At 37.3% G+C, this 16,824-nt stretch overlaps 1 protein-coding gene and 1 pseudogene across 1 annotated transcript in view; one reads left to right on the top strand and one right to left on the bottom strand.

The window, feature by feature from the left end:
• LOC143640171 (uncharacterized) overlaps positions 1-13,349 on the top strand; it is a 68,222-nt gene extending 54,873 nt beyond the window's left edge. Inside the window, 3 exon segments of the mRNA XM_077108071.1 lie at positions 9,346-9,410; positions 12,562-12,741; positions 12,966-13,349. Coding sequence (XP_076964186.1) covers positions 9,346-9,410; positions 12,562-12,741; positions 12,966-13,349 — 629 coding nt within the window.
• A 1,256-nt stretch (positions 13,350-14,605) lies between these two features.
• On the bottom strand, positions 14,606-15,444 carry LOC143640170 (uncharacterized; annotated as a pseudogene).
• Between the last annotated feature and the right edge of the window lie 1,380 nt (positions 15,445-16,824).

Raw genomic sequence — 16,824 nt, 5'->3', positions numbered from 1 at the left:
TGTTTTGTTCCAAGGGTGTGGCTATTCCTTGGTCACCTGAACTCAGCAAAGAAACTGTTATTTTGAAGAAGTGTTAGTGGATGACCCACATTAAAATCAGACAAATATTAATAAAAATTTAAAAAGCCTATTAATCTGCTTGAATCAAATGTATGAAATATGATATGTCAAGAGCTTTGTAAAATTTTGAACAACTAATAATAAAAAAAATAAAAATAAAAAATAAACAAATAAGCCTAATTACCAAAAAAAAAAATGTTGCTACTTTTTCCCTCTACATTTTACTTTTTAAATTATCTTATTTTTAAAAAAAATATTCACTTTTAGTTTTAGGTGGACACAATATCTTTATTTTTTTTTTTTATTTTTACATGATGCTGAGAATCAAACCCTGTGCTTCGTGCATACTAGGCAAGCCCGCTACTACTTGAGCCATATCCCCAGCCCTAAAGTATCTTTTTTTAAGTTTTGATTTTTATTTTTTGTCTTGAAAAGTAGACAGTAAAACAGCTTCCAGAAAAATTTACAATCAACTGCATGAGGGTCTGGGAAGCTGAGAGGCTGAAGCAGGGCTGTGAGGAGCAGACTGGAAGTCTGACTAAGGAGCAGACTTCCCTTAGTCACTGGAGGCCAATTATAACTAAAAAGAGACAAAAATCAATAAGTGTTTGTAAACCAGGAAATGACACAGATTATCAAGTTAGTGTCAGTTATAAAAAAATTCATATAATCATGAAAATAGAGAAATTAACAGGATTAGAAAAATAATAGATTTAAATTTTATTTTTAGAAGCTTATTGGTGATACATAAAAATAAATATTTTAAATGAAAGGCAGAGAGATATGCAAGTCATATAGTACTTCACAAACCTTACTTCAGTTACGAAAGTATAATCAATTGATAACTTCTACTTATTTTACTCTCTATCTTCCTTGGCATTTCACCTAAGGTCACACTTGTAGAGTGTGACTAATAGCTAAGCAAATAACTAACCAAGAAGATAGTCACTCTTACACTCTTTCTCAGAAAACCCCAATCAATTTCAGAGCAAAGGAGTGATACAACACCTATTCATTTTCTTCTTTGGGAAAAGGTCCCTTTTGTGAATCAGATAGAAGAGGAAATTGGCCAACCTCTATCAAAATATTACTAGAAATTAATATGAGTTATCTTCATTTAGAAGTAAAGTGAAATAAAATAACACCATTGTACAGTATCTTTCAGGATTACACTTGAAAAATAAAAACATGAAAAAAACTCTTTCTAAAGAGCATAATACTTGGCAGCACACTTCATCCATAATTTCACGTGGAAAAAGAAGTTACCTCAGGTAAGAACGTATATAAGAAGGTACATAAAATAATAAGGAAAAATCAAGACTTGGTCAAGGGTTCAGAAGGAACTTTGAAGACTATAAAATTTTGGGGGTACAGTATTAAGGATGGATGTCTGAGAGAGACAATGCAGTGTAAATATCATGGGATTTCATGCTATCACATACCAAAGCACATATATCATGGACATTGTACAAGATAACCAAGTTGACAACTGGACTTGGCTAGTTGCTTTTATCCAGAGTTTCCCCTTTCTTTTTCTTGGATTTCTCTCTGGAAACACACAATCAACAACAACAATATGCTGTGATAATGAACCTTAGTGATTCAATAATAAGCCCTGCAAAAATATAACCTAAGGCAGTCAAAAACACCACCAACTTCCTTCTCTGCCCACTGGCAGATTACACAGCTGTTTCCTCCATCTTTTTTCCTTTGTTTCAGGCTGACCTCAGTTCTGAGCTACAGCAGCTTCTACACAGACAGGGTCCCAGGAAAAGTTCTGCTCCTCTCCAAGGACCTTATGGGTAAAGTTAACCCTCAGTAGTTTAGTGGTGTATAGGATCATCTACCACAAACCATCCCCAAACATACACCTTTGCCCAAACCCTAATTCTAACACTGCCACTGTCCACACATAGAGGTTAACCCTCTCTAGTACCAACAGGAACTCAAACTCAAATAATCTGATGTTAATTCTCTAGTCCTAGACAAACCCCACAATCCTTACCCTTAATCCTACCCAAACCTAACCCTCACTTTCCATTTAAGTCCTTTGTGATGGGGTGGTTTCCCTGCCTTACCCTTAATCCTACCCAAACCTAACCCTCACTTTCCATTTAAGTCCTCTGTGATGGGGTGGTTTCCCTGCCAGACTCCCTGAATGGGCTCTGTGGCCACCACAAGATCTAGAGAGAGGTTTTCAGACCCTGGGCTCTAATGTCTTTAGTTCTACTAACCCAGGCCGTGTTCCCATCCTGGATGACTGGAGCCTTCCCTTTCCCAGGGTTAGTGGGGTCATGCCATGACTACAGCTCCCTGAAAGGCCCAGGGCTGCAAGCCACCCAAGAGCCAGCTGAATCTAAATAATATACAGCTGTTTTTCTGCTGTCTCTGCTTCATTATTTCCATTAACTAGCTTTGTTATACTCCACCATGCCCAGTTTTGACAGGGCAATGAAATGGGTCCAGGATGTGCACCTGAGGGCTAGCACACCAGGACTTCTCAGGATTCCAGTTTTAGACCTTTTAACTTAATTAACTGTAATTGGCTGTTCCACCTACTTGGTCTCATAGAAGATAATAGAGGAGAAAACTCACTTCTTTGCATAGCATTTCTATCATTCTGTGCTATTTAGAAATAATTCAGGATGAATAAATAAAGACTAAACCCTGTAGCCACATTCTATGGTGCTGGAAGAAACTCACCCCTTGTGGCAGAGGGAAGATAATCTTGTGGAGTTGGAGTAAAGAGTAGCAGTGGTGGACTGGTTGAAGATGTCGGGTAACAGGAACAGAGCCTGGCACTGCCAAGGCTCAACAACATGATGAGGCCCTGGTGAAAGACAAAAATACTGAGCAGCAGACACTCATCTTACCATGCTTTACACAAGAGCAGAAGCCAACAGCTACAGATTTTTCTGCAACTCTTTACTAAAGTGTACTGGTCACCAAGTATCCCACTACAAACTATGTGTCTTAATGTCCCCAAAGCTTGAAGCTCAGTGGGCAGACTCTGCCCATCCAAGAAGCTCACCTGAAGAAGCTCAGAGCTGTGTGTGGATGATTGTGCAATATTTTGAAATTTCAAAATATTATCTACTTATCTTTCAACATTATATCAAACATCAATTTATCAATAATTTATTTATTTTAAGTTTATAGAAAAATTAGAAAACACATATGGTTTTCTTTGAAGCTATGTTATATCACATAAGTGATGACAATATACACCTACTTCTAACTTACTTTACTACATTAATTCTGCTGCTACTGTTGTAAAGTTTTAAGATGGGCAGCTCCAGACTTGGTCATGTGGTGAAAGTGACACAGTAAATTTGAACCTAACATCTGATCCCAGGAAATATAAGCACACACTGTGTGTATAAAGAGACTCCTGAGTTCTCCCTTACCTTTCTTTCTTTCTTTCTTTCTTTCTTTCTTTCTTTCTTTCTTTCTTTCTTTCTTTCTTTCTTTCTTTCTGTCTGTCTTTCTTTCTTTCTTTTGTTATTTTTAATTAGAAGTTCTTAGTTGCTTGATTAAAATGGCACAAATTGGTCTGATAATTTGAGAACTTGTATCTATAAGTTGACAGCTCTTGAACCTTATTCTTCAGCTGCTCAAGTAACCTTTCTTAAAAAACATAGATATTTTTCTGACATCCTGTTTTTTGCTTTTGTTGCTTGTAGGATAACATCAGTTTAATTAGAAACAGGTCTAATTCATTTTATTCAAGAAACAATTCATCTTTCTGGGCTTGAGACACTAAACAATCATCTGCTGGCCTGGCTGAGGAAATCATCTTGCAAAAAACCCAATGTAAAATCTTACTGGAATCCTGTTACTCCAGAAAATTTCTCACATGAGAGCAATCCCTACACTGATGAAAGTGTGGGCCTGGGAATCCTGGAGCATTCTCTTTTCCATTCTGAGAGTGTGTCCCAGAGCTTCCCCTTTCTATTTCCTGAATTCCTCCCTGTAAACACCCAATCAACAACAACAATATGCTATGATAGTGAGCCATAGGTACTCAATTTTCTTGAACACCAGTTTTCTGGGGCCTGTCACCATGATGGTATATCCCTTCAGAGTTACTATAATGACTCCTTAAACACCCTCAGTGTGCAGTGGTCTGCTGACCTTGCTCTTCTCCCTTGTACTAACCAGGAGGACTGGTTGAATAATTTCTTCTACTCCTGAAGGTCTGGGAGGCAGGCCAAGATCATTCAAGCTGTAGCTTGAAAATATATATAAGCATTTAATGCTTCAATTATTTTTTAAATATTTCTTTCTTCCTCTGTATTTTTGTTGTTTCTATTTCAGGCAATTTAAATAAGAAAGAGTCTTAGAAATATATTTCCATGCTTATGACTTATCACTAAGTCTTCAGAAAAAAATGTTCTTGCTGCTGACATGAGGACACTATCACCATCAGTGATAGACAGCTCTCAGCTGGATCTCTTTTTCTGATCTTGGTCTTATGGATGTGATGTGCAATATGTGACAGTGGTATGAGCTAAAGAGGTGTGGATATGGGAGCACACACTAACATCACTGATGAGAACAAATTGTAACAAAACATGTTGATGTGATTATCTTTCACCAAAATTCAACAGTCCTGAGCCTTGATGCTATCAGAGGAAACTGCAGAGAAGTTAGCAGATCCTTTGTAGGATGCTTGGAGACAAATAATCAGAAAGTGCTATATCACATGTCTGATGTGCTCCTAACAAAGAAGATCACATATGTCTGTAACAATAATCTGAGGAAGTGGCTCCTATGTGAGCTGCTACTCAGACCTGCATTGTTTGTGTGTTCTGCAGAAGTCTTGGAAACACTGGCCTCACAGACATAATTAGCATTGTGGGGATCAGAGTCCCAACTCGGGAATATGGTCTAGTGATATTTGTAGAGATTTTTTTTCAAGGATTTGGTGCCATGTTTAGAATGCATATACTTAAAAGAAATGTGACACAGAGTGATTGAACACACACCCAGGATAAAAAGCTGATTTATTGTCAGGAGCCTGAGAAGCTGCTCTGTGCAGAGAGAAAGAGAATAGTAGAAACTCGCCCTTTAATGTTACTTTTTATATGCTGTAGTCATGACAGTGCATTAAGAGCAGATGTAGTTATGATTTATATAGCAAGCATCTCTTGATTTTGTGGAAATCAATTTTTTATTAGGAAATAAACAGTCAGTTTTCCTATATCTCAAAAGGGGGAATGAAGATATTGACACATCATTTATCATCTCAAAGAGAGAATGGATAAACCAGCATTTCTCCATCTCAAACGCTGGTAACTCATCTCCTGTCTCTCAGTGAGAGAAAAGAGAAAGACAAATTACCAGACAAGTAGGTTTAATCTTGAGCTTGTTTCTTTTTCTTGAGAATAAAAATAATATTTATAAAGTGTGAGTGGGGGAAAGAAAGTTGTAATTATGCCAACAATTGTCATCTATCTTTTCTAAACCACTTTTTAAAAAACTTAGGATATTTCTGTAATATATTGCTCTTACTATTGCTGAAAGTATATTATTCTTGGTTTGATTTTAACACATTGTTTAAAAAAATTGTACATTATTTCTAAATTGAACAAGATTTTAAGTCTCTGGATATTGCACAATAAAAATATTTTTAAATACAGAAGTCAGTTTATAATAATCTAGAACACAGAAAAATTCGAACACTAATTGAATAATCTTATTATATATAATTAATACTAAATCTGATTTAAGAATGAATACTTTTAAGAGCTGCCTTTGTACTCCCCAATTATTTTCTTTTATGCTTCATCTTCTTATAAGTTATTTCAATTGCATTATAAGTTTATATGCCTAATACAATAAATTTTACATGCTGTAAATAATTCTTAAAAAAAAGAAACTAGAAACTACCAATGATGTATAAAACAATATTAGCTAAAATGCACAGAATCTATTTTATAAGTTATAACTAGAGGTTGAAGTATAACTTTGTGTTAGCCCTTGGTCCAATTCCCTGCATGAAAACATGGCTAATGATAAATTGTGCAGTGCTACTAGCATGGCCTTTGGCATCAAACTTGCTGAAGTCAGTAACAAGAACTTGAAATCTAGAGGCTAATATGAACGTTATTTTATTGGTTTACCAGTTCAAGTTTAGAATTTTTCAGAAATTGTAAAAACTACTGGTGAGATCTTTATCTTCATAGAATTTGGATTTTTATTTTCATAAGAGTTGAATGAGATTAGATTTCTCTTTTCAATTAAGTTTTGCTCATTTTAAAACAGCAAAACCTTAAAAACTACATTATGCTTACAAACACTTCAGTAAGCAGGCTTTATTTTAAATTTCTTTAGAGGTCTCAAGCACAAAAATAGATTATAAACATCAAAAATATGCCACTGACAAATAATTATGTTTAGTAATAAATATTTTTGTTTAGACTTCAGAATCACTTTTAAAAGAAAGTTAAAGTTAAAGAGAGGAGTTCAGTAGTTACAAAAATTCACAATCTTGAAGTACCAGAGTAGAGGTGCAGGATCACACCACACTTTCAGTATTTTAATTTTTTTTTAACTACAGCAATCTATGTGGTGTAACTTGTGAAAGTGTTCTCTCTATCCTTCTTACAACTTCTCATTACTTATTTTTTTATAAAATATTTTCTTATTAAATAAATTTAAATATATTTTATTATTTTCAGTGTTCCATAGTGTAGGACTTATTCTGACAAATTTCCTGATCAAAGATGTTCTTTTTATTTTTGAATATTTGCAGATTTCTTTATGTCTTCTCTATTATAATTAATTGAAAACAGAAAATTTGTTGGTTTACACTTCTTTCATTTATTTTGCTTAGTAGGTGTATTTGTGTTTGTTTGAGGGTCTTTTTTTTTCTCTTTTCCCTGAATTCTAGGTTTGTGAGATTTGCACCAATGTTTTTGATGTGGTGAAAATAAGGTACTTACAAAGTAACTTCTTTAGGTCTCTTGCTTTCTTAATTTTGTCCTTTCCCCAAATGTAAAATAATGGAGCTTGAAAAGTAGATATTTTCAAGGTTACTAAAATTGAAATGACTAAAAATAAGAAAAAATAGATGAAATGAAAAAGCCAACAAAACATACGCACTTGGGCTTCTGATTAATGTGTACAATGTGGTGAATTTCTGGCTGAATGTTCTCTAAAGTGTGTTGTCATCATGTAGATAAAAGATAGAGTCAAGACTTAAAATCAGTCTATCCACATAAAACTGTTTTTTTTCAACTTTAACACATTTTAGAGTTGTCACCAGGGTTGTTAAGTGATCTCTATACTTTTTATTGTGTAGTTTTTAGTGACTTTGAAACCATACTTGAATTCAATTTCCTTAAACTTTAAAAAGCTTAGAGCAAAATACTCTGTAAAGCATAAAAGAATCAGTATAAAAATAATATATGTTTTGTTTATATGGTATCTCAACCTATAAATAATGACATTGGAATTTTATACTTTAGACTATGTGGCACATAACAATAAAAATTTACCAAAAACAACATATCTACTAATATTGTAGAAAAATGTCATTAACAATATATCATAATTTATCTGTACTATCTAGTAAATTCTGTACATCTTATATTGTTATCAAAGTTTTACCACACTTCAAAATTCTGTAATATACATTTTTTGTAGCATTGATTGAACCTAGGAACATATAAGCACTCAACTACATCATGAGCTCCCCAGCCATTTTTTATATTTTTATTAGATGCAGAGTTTTGATGAATGGCTTAGATCTTTGCTAAGTAACAGAGGCAGTATTTGGACTTGTAATCCTTCTGCCTCAACCTCAAAAGACACTAAACTTATAGGTGTGTACCACCGTGGCTGGCACATGTTAGCAATCTTATGATCAATACTTTTTCTTCTCTGTTGTATAATAATCTATAATTGTTTTGTACAAAAACCATGCAGTGTATTTTGTTATGTATAATTTCTAGATAAACATTTATAATAGCTGCAAAAAGTATACAATAAAATAAACAGTCTTTGTTAAGGTTTTTATTTTGTATTTAGTAAACTCATATAATATTAACTCTAATTAAATTAAAGTAAGATGGGAATTATAATTCTCATAGCATCTAGTAAAAAAAATACAGTTTCATTGTTACACTAGGAAAGAAGCTGAGTGGAATAGTTTTTTGTTAAAGAATAGTGATGAACCCAGTAGTCCTAATGGTTCAAATTAAGAAATGACTCAAAAGTTCTTGAATGTTGATATAAACAATTTGTAGTGCATACATAAAATACAAAAACAGTCATCAATACAAAAGAACACATTACTGAAGTACACATGCTTACTGACTCTCACAGATACTGTATAGTTAATCAGCTGTATTTAAAATTATATTGCATGATGACAAGCAAAATAAAATTATGGTTAAATACCCATAAATACTCTGGAAATAAAATTTGCATGTAAGAGAATCTAGTTTTATTGGGATGATGTAAATATTCTGTTTTTTAAAAACAGTGAAGGTCTTTATCATTATATTTTTCTTTTCTTTTTTTTCTTAAAGACAGAGTGAGAGAGGGGGAGAGAGAGAGAGAATCTTTTTATATATTTATCTTTTAATTATCGGCGGACACAACATCTTTGTTTTGCATGTGGTGCTGAGGATCGAACCCGGGCCGCACGCATGGCAGGCGAGCACGCTACCCCCTGAGTCACATCCCCAGCCCTATCATTGTATTTTTCACAACTGTATAATTAAAATCTGTGACATTTAAGACAAGTAAATATGACCTAACCAAAAAGTAAATATACAAGAAGGGGTATGGTCTACTTGGGGAATTAGTAAAAGCACAGAAAAAAAAATAAAAATAAGCATAAATACCTGTAATAAGCAGGTATCGAATCTGGGTAACTGGTATAATCTCATTTATATACATTGTACATTCTTGTAACAAAACATTTCTATGCTAATTATTTAATAATCTCTTTTCTTTGAAGAAAATGCTATAAAACTCAAAGGTATGTTCAGAAAAGAACTGCCTTTTCCTTAGGTCTATAGTGGGTTCATCTGGGAATTTATTTAGAAGATTTTTTAATCTTGATAAGGTAAATGACAAATTGTCAGATCAATTAATTCTGTGCCATTTCAGTATTCTGTAGTCCATCTTTGATCAATATGGTATACTACATGATTGCTCAATATGATTCATATAAAAAGTGATAGTATACAAACTTGCATCAGAAATAATCATACACTAAATTACATAAGATTATGAAAAATACAGATTGCTCATTTTTACTCATAACTTCAGCTGTCACTGCTGTACAGTCCCTTTGGTCCCGCAGCATAAGAGAGAAACATTGGCAGTTTAATCAGGTGCTGGGGACTAATTAAATATTTGTATTTATTTCATCATTAGCTCTTAGACAAAATATGTCCCCAGTCTTTGAAACAGAAACAGGCTTTTTGTAGACATAGGGGACAGAAAGAAGCACCCAGTCTCTATACATTATTTAACATCAAACTAGTGTTTCAACACAATACTGAGGAAGACAATGTTCCCAAGGAAAATATCAGCCAGCAGACATATTCCATGCTTATAGGCAGCTCAATTCCAATCACTTCGTCCTTTTTCCTCAACTAATTTAATTCCCACATCTAAATTTAAAGTTCTCCCTACCTCAGCCTTGTTTAAAATACTTATCCTTTTAATTTAATTTTTTTGCAACCCAATTCCCAGTATTCTATTTCCTCCTTCATCTCAAATTATCTCTTTAACTTTTTTTTATTTATTGTTGTACCCCCACCCAAAGCCTTTACCTCAGGAAAAGGTACAATTTAAAAAGATTACTCAATACATTGAAGTTTAACCACAGAGGCCCAAAATACCATTTTCGTTGCTTAGGTTTAGGAAGAATATATTTTAACTAGAATTTCATTATCATAAATTTCTTCCCTACATTTCTCCTATTCCTCCTTCTGTTTACACACAATCACAATGTAGCAAACTCTCAAAATGTATAATATATATATATATATATATATATATATATATATATATATATATATATATAAAATCATACAAAGAATTCCTAAAAATATATAACTGTAAGTATGCCACAAATACCATTTAAAATTCCAAAGTTAGGGATACAGTTTAAAAAATACACTGAAGTTTTCTTATAAGTTGTGTTTGTTGTTTGTTTTCAGGGGTTAAAAGGGCATAGAGGATTGAGGGCCTTCATATACGAACCAATTGCTTCACCTGAAACTACAAACTGTATTGCAGCAGAAATCCAATGAAGACTAAAACTTTTTTTTTCTGTAAAAGAAAAAAGTTGAAATTGCACAAATAAAATGGAAAGTCTCTGTACCTTGCCCACCAGGATACAAAATATTAAATAACTCATTTTCCCACTTGAGAAACAGGCTTCATGTACCAAACTAGAGCATTATGAAGTATGTATTAATGAATAATAGAAAAAAAAATCATCTCCAATTTCTACCTTTTAAAGACTTAATACCACGGTAAAATGCTTTTAGAGAATGCCCATGAATTTGGTTATCAATTCAGAATACAACCTAAGGGATAATTTGTAAGTGCCATCTAGGATCCAGGTAGCCTCATCAACAAAAATAAAACTTGTTGAGATCATCCAAATTTAAAATTCACATATATTTTTACATCTGGATTGAATTAATCTTTTCTTGGTACTGGCTTCCGTGTTAAAAAAAATAATTGTTTGCAGGTTTTATTTAAAAAAAAGAACAGATCTTTAGAAATTAAAATGTGCAACATTCAAGTTGAAAACCACAAAAAGAATGTCTTTATCAAAAAAGTGAGTTGTGAGACAGGATTCATTTGCATTAAACTCTAAAACTGACAAATCAAAAACAATTCTGATTGAAACTCTCATTCCAAGTATATGCCACAAAAGGGTACACAGTCTATTATGTCTGAAGTTGTGAAATCCAAAAGCTTTATAAACATAGTTAAAGGTGGAAACAGGATCCAGAATCTATAAAAGGCTCTAATTCACCTCTAATTCAGCTAGCCGAGTCTAATGATAGTTTCTAAGAAACTTGGAGCTAAAAACTGTTACCTGACACGCTGGAATTTGTTTTCAAAAGCAGTGTCTCTATCATAGCCCATGTTGTTTTCAGGCATTTTCCTGTATAACTAATGGCATCTTAAATTTTCAAGTTCAAATTGTGTATTTACTCCTGATACCCACCAAAAGGAGAAACTGGATATAGAGAAAGATTTACTGTCCCCTAAAATGTCTTGAGCACTGCAAGAATTGCTGATTACTGTGTCCTATCAATATCAAATCTCGGGGATTCTTATAAGCAATTCAAAGGGGCATGTGGCAGGGTGGGTTAGTTCATATTATAGCCAGTCTGCATTCTGAAGAAGATATCCTGCAGATAACCTGATATGAGATATCCCCTCAAGGAACATTTAAATCTAATAATCCTATCAAAAGTCCATTTTAATATGAAATGTGAATCCAATATGTTTCAAAACATACTCAAAAGGCATTCAAATGTCAGTTGTCTTATATTGTGAAGTATTTCCTTTTAAATATAAACCTTTTATTTCCCAAAAGTAAATCCCCAAAAATGATAAGTGCTACAAGTTTTATACTACAAAGGACAAAAGCAAAGGTATCTGTTTTCCTGCCCTTTTCTGATCTTCTATCCTCCCCCATTCTACATCCTGCACACCATTTGTAGGTCTTAATTTTTAAAAATTATTTCTACAGTAGTCTTATAATGCTGTGAATGCTGAAAAACTTCTTATCCTTTAACATGGCTTCGCTTAAATTTATGCACTGCTCTTAGGAAGGAAACCCAAAAGACTTTTTAATGACAGATGCATTACAGAAAATTTTCCCCACAAAGTTCTGCTGCTGTGAAATATCAACCTTCTGAAATCACAGAAAGGAAATGACTTACATTCTTGAAAAATGAAGTCACTAGCAGCTTTCTCCAACAGCATTTTCTAATCCCAAAACTACATCCTGTGGCAACTGGGAGTATTTCATACAAAAACTACATTTAAATAGATGTTTATAAAACCAATAAATAAATATCACTGGGTCCTTGAGAATAAGGGAAAGAATCACACATGGAAAACACAGCAATAAATGATTTTCCTCTACATTTAGAAGTGCAAGAACACAGACTTTAAGTCAAAAGCATCCTGAGAATTTTAAGTTTGTTTTACCTGCAGTGAGTAATGCACAGCTCCTGAGGAAAATGTTGGCAAAACAGATACTTTGCTAAAATAAAATAAAAACTAAAACTAAAGGGGTAGAAGGGAGTAAATGACCTAATATTTCTTTAGGCACTAGGTACACAACTGTGCATTCCCAAAATTTTGCAAGGTTCATTTCAACTTTAAAATATACAAGTTTTGGCCATTTTCCATCTCTTCATATCTTTTAGAAAATGTCCCACCCTTAGGCCCTGCCATCCCGGGACTGAAGGTGTTGTTTTCATCCTTTTAATCTCCCACGGGTAGCCCCAGGTATCCCTACCTGACAGTGCCTGGCTGGCCAGCCCAGAGGGTAAACTGGGCGGTCTTCTTTGCTGTCGCCTGGCCTACAGCCCACGAACTCCTCCGGAAACAAACATTCTGCAGGCGGCCCCCAACTCATATGGCCCTGAGATCCCTCCAGGCGCCCAGGAGTTCCATCCTGGAGTAGGGTTTCCCCAATGAGACACTTTCAGGGTCATGGAGTAGATGCTGCGCTCCAGTCCTATCTGGAAGCCGGGTTTCCTGGCCTCCAGGGCACACAGAAGGGGACACACACAGCCCCCAGGAATGCAGGTTCAGAAGATAGTCCCTTCACAGTGATGGAGACCGAAAGAGAAGAGCGCTAGAAAAGAGCATTGGAGACCACCACGGAGCCCTGCAACCTCCAGAGCCCAGAGATCCGGGGACAAGGCCCGGTGCACAGAACACAGGAGTGCAGCCCGCAGTGGCCACCGGCCTCCCACCCTCGCCACAGAGGTGGCCTGGGAGCTCGGGCCTCCACTGCTGCCAGGATCTGCTGCCCTGGGTCTGGGTCCTCCCGCCCTGGCATGTGCGAGCTCCAACTCCGGAGGCCACCTGCTCGCCTGGTGCCCAACCCTACACCCGAGCATGGTAGAAGAAGAAGAAAGACCGAGAGGGGGACAGTGCCCTCACCGGGACTAGTGATCTTGAGAAACCCTCCTGAAACCTGTCCTGTCTTGGTGGCTGCAGTCCAGCTGACAGGGGTACCCAGCCAGTCACCGGCACAGTGCCCAGGCGAGGGGGTGGAATAGGAGGCCCTAGGTTCTGTGTTCCTGCTCTTACCTCTAGAAAGTCCCCAGCGCCAGGCTTCGGAGCCTCTTCAGCTGTCAAGTTCTTCCTGCTTGTGCGGAGTCTGCCTGCTTCTTCCCTGAGTCTCTTTTAATGATAAGTCTTCTCTGGATTCTGTGACTTTTTGCACCACTGAAACTTGGGGAGCAAGACAGAACACTTAGCCTGTTTTATATATATATATGTGTGTTGTGGATGAACACAAAACGTTTACTTATTTATCTAATGTGATGCTGAGGATCGAAACCAGGATCTCACACATGCTAGGTAAGTGATCTACCACTGAGCCAGAAAACCAGTCCCACTTAGCTCTATTTTGATACAATTCAACTCTGTAAGGCATTTCATGGATTTTTAAGTTGCACATCTGAGATCCATGGATTCTTAAAATTGGCATGTTGTAACCACATGGCAATTTTTTTTTCCGAATTGTACATAGAATAAGAATGTTCTAAGTGTCTTAAAGGTGATGGCATTTCAGAGACAATGAAATAGGAAATATATAAAAATATCAGCACATTGGTCACACAAAACTATTCAAAGGTGACTTGCAAAAAGAAGTTACAGATTTCTATATCCTTCTCTTTTTTGGAGGGGGGTGAGTACCAGGGATTGAAATCAGGGGCATTCAGCCACAGAGCCATATCCCCAGCCCTATTTTATATTTTATTTAGAAACAGGGTCTCACTGAATTGCTTAGTGCCTCACCATCCCTGAGGCTGGCTTTGAATTTGAGAGAGTCTTGTCTCAGCCTCCAGAGCTGCTGAGATTACAGGCATGTGCCACCACGTTCCACTTCTAAATCTTTCTGTCTACACTAGAATCTTTTTTTTTTTTGCAAAGGTCAAGAATGTTTTATTGTGGCTTGGGGGGGGGGGAGCAGTGCGCTGCCCTGCACCCTGAGCGATTGTTGCGAGCCCAGAGGTGGCCAGAGGGAGGGGGCCAGACCTGGAGGCTGAAGCCAGATAGCCAACCAGGGCCCTGCCCATTGGATGCTGGGTGGGGCGGTAACTATGGCGACAGCCATTGCTAAGGGCCAGAGCCAATCAGGGCATCACCCGGGCTGTTTCAAAAATCTCCCTGCAGCGCTTGTGGGAGGGGAGGCCAGAGCGGTGCATGGGAGAGGGGAGGTCAGAGCAGAGCGTGGGGGAGGGGAGGGGAGGTCGTGGCCCAGCTGGGAAGGTCCCCCTCCACGTTGTCGCGTGTGGGACCTGGGTGCTCACTTGCAGCCCTTGGGCACCTTGGGGACACTGGGCTTGGCTGCCTTCTTCAACTTCTTGCTCCCAGCTGCTGCCTTCTTGGCCTTGCTGCTGCTGCTGCTGCTGCTGCTGCTGCTGCCCTTGTCCTCGGTGGAAGCGGCCTTCCGGGGTGCGTGCTTATCGGCTGTGGCGCCCTTGGTGGGTCAGGGGTCTGCGTGGCACCGTACTGCCTGCTTCTTGGGTTTGTGCACCTTTAGCTGGCCTGCATCTTTTGGCAATTGAGCTTGAAGGAGGCGGTGGCCCCTGTGCCCTTGACCTGCAGTAGCAAGTTATTCTGCACCAGCTTGCACAAAGTACTTGAGGTAGGTGCAGTTGTTCTGCTGGTCGAACCTCGCCACCTTCCTGGCCTCTGCATAGATGCCCACCAGCGACAAGCTTCTGCTCGCTCAGCCTGCGGACGTCTCCACCAAAAGCTGGCTGTACTTGCCTGGCTGGTTCTTCTTGTGGCTGCTTTTATGCTTGGGGCCACCATAGCCCTTGTCGCTGCCCCCCCCCCATGCCTTGCCGCCCTCCCCATGGCCCCCTTGGCACCCAGGAGCGGCAAGCCCTCCTCCAGCTCCACCAACATGGTGGACAGCGGGTTTGTGGCAGGCGGTGCCGGGAAAAGGAAGGTGGGGTGGGGGCTCAAGGTTCGGGTCCGGGACTGGGCGGCAGGGCTGGGGACAGATGGAAGAGCGCCATCGGTGATCCGGGGTGGGAGTCTGGGGCAGCTCTGGGTCTCAGGGAGGGCTCAAGCTCGGGTCCGAATCTCCCGGCCACTGCAGCGCTGCTGCTCCAAAGCTGCCCACCTTCTGGACATGTGTGCTGCACTCTGCTAAGCTACATTTTTTTATTCAGAAGATTTCTATACAGATCTTTCTCCTTGTGTAAAACAAATGGCAGACCAGTGTTCATCAACATGAGGACAATTTTTTGAAAAGGGTTTGAGGGAAACAAACTTCTTTCTGCTTTTCCATGAAAGCACATGGTGGGCAGTTAATGCATTTGAGGTTAAGTTGTTCTCACAACACAGGCAGAATTTATGTAATATGGATTATTTTAGTTTCTTTGCCCTATTTCTGAAAGTTTGTAGGTCCATTTATAATTTTTTTCAAGTGAAACATCCTTAAGTTGAATTTCAATGATTCATAGTGGTTATTGTTTTTATAAGAATGTATTTGAAAACATTTATTCTCTGTGTACACAGTTTATGTAGGAAACTAGCTCCATAATATCTCTTGGCTATTAAGCCTGTATAAGGACTTTTTCCATCTGATACTGAGGACAGGTTTTATGGGAAACTCAACCATCTGAAGGTTACATACGTTTTTCCCCTAGGAAGACTTCAGCTTTGCTTATCCAAGTATCATCCTATGTCCTGGATTTTGTTTGAAATGTAGACTGGTGGTGTACCTGAACCTGTGGGAAGAAACAAACAAGATATGTGGCTCTCAGACTTGAGGGTATTAGCAGGATTGCTGGACTAGCACAAAGTTTCTGATTCAGTAGTCTGGGTGGGAGCCTGAGAATTTTAACAAGTTATCACATGCTGCTGATGCTGCTGGTACAGGGACCATACTTGGAAAACCATTATATTAGAGTGTCCTCATGTGCATTTTTCTCCCCTTTCCAAATTTTTTACTCATTTAAATAGCTTTTTTAAAAACAGATTATCATATTCTTTAACTTGATTGAAGGGGAAAAAAGCATTTTTTTTTTGTATTAACCACACCAAGATTGCTTTTCAGCATCTAATTTCAGAGCAAAAAATTCTCTTTAAGCCTTAATTTTAAGTCTTATCTATGGGTGTCTCTTTCTCTTCTTTCTGTAAGTATTTTTTTAATGTTTAAAAATTCTTTTAATGTAGATAACATGTTCTTATGGTTCAAAAGTTAAAACGACACAGGAATGCTTGGGAAAATGTGATTTCCAACTGCTTTGACCCCCACTTTCACCTCTCTTTCTTAGATAACCACCTTTAATTTATTTTCCATAGATGTCAATTGTTTCCTTTTATAGTAGGAGAAATGCCAGTGTACTATATTCTTTTTATATAAAATGTGGTATACTATTTAAATAATTGTATCCTATTGTTTTTTCTTTATATGCTCTTGAGATTTTTTCCTATTAGTATTTATTTAGAAATAATATAATATTTGTTTATAGAAAACACTTAAAAAAACAGCTGTGTTTAAACAGT

This window comes from Callospermophilus lateralis, unplaced genomic scaffold, assembly GCF_048772815.1.
Source record: "Callospermophilus lateralis isolate mCalLat2 unplaced genomic scaffold, mCalLat2.hap1 Scaffold_130, whole genome shotgun sequence".
In the NCBI taxonomy this organism is placed as follows: Eukaryota; Metazoa; Chordata; class Mammalia; order Rodentia; family Sciuridae; genus Callospermophilus; species Callospermophilus lateralis.
The sequence above is the reverse complement of the archived record's forward strand: the minus strand, read 5'-3'. Positions and strand labels throughout refer to the sequence as shown.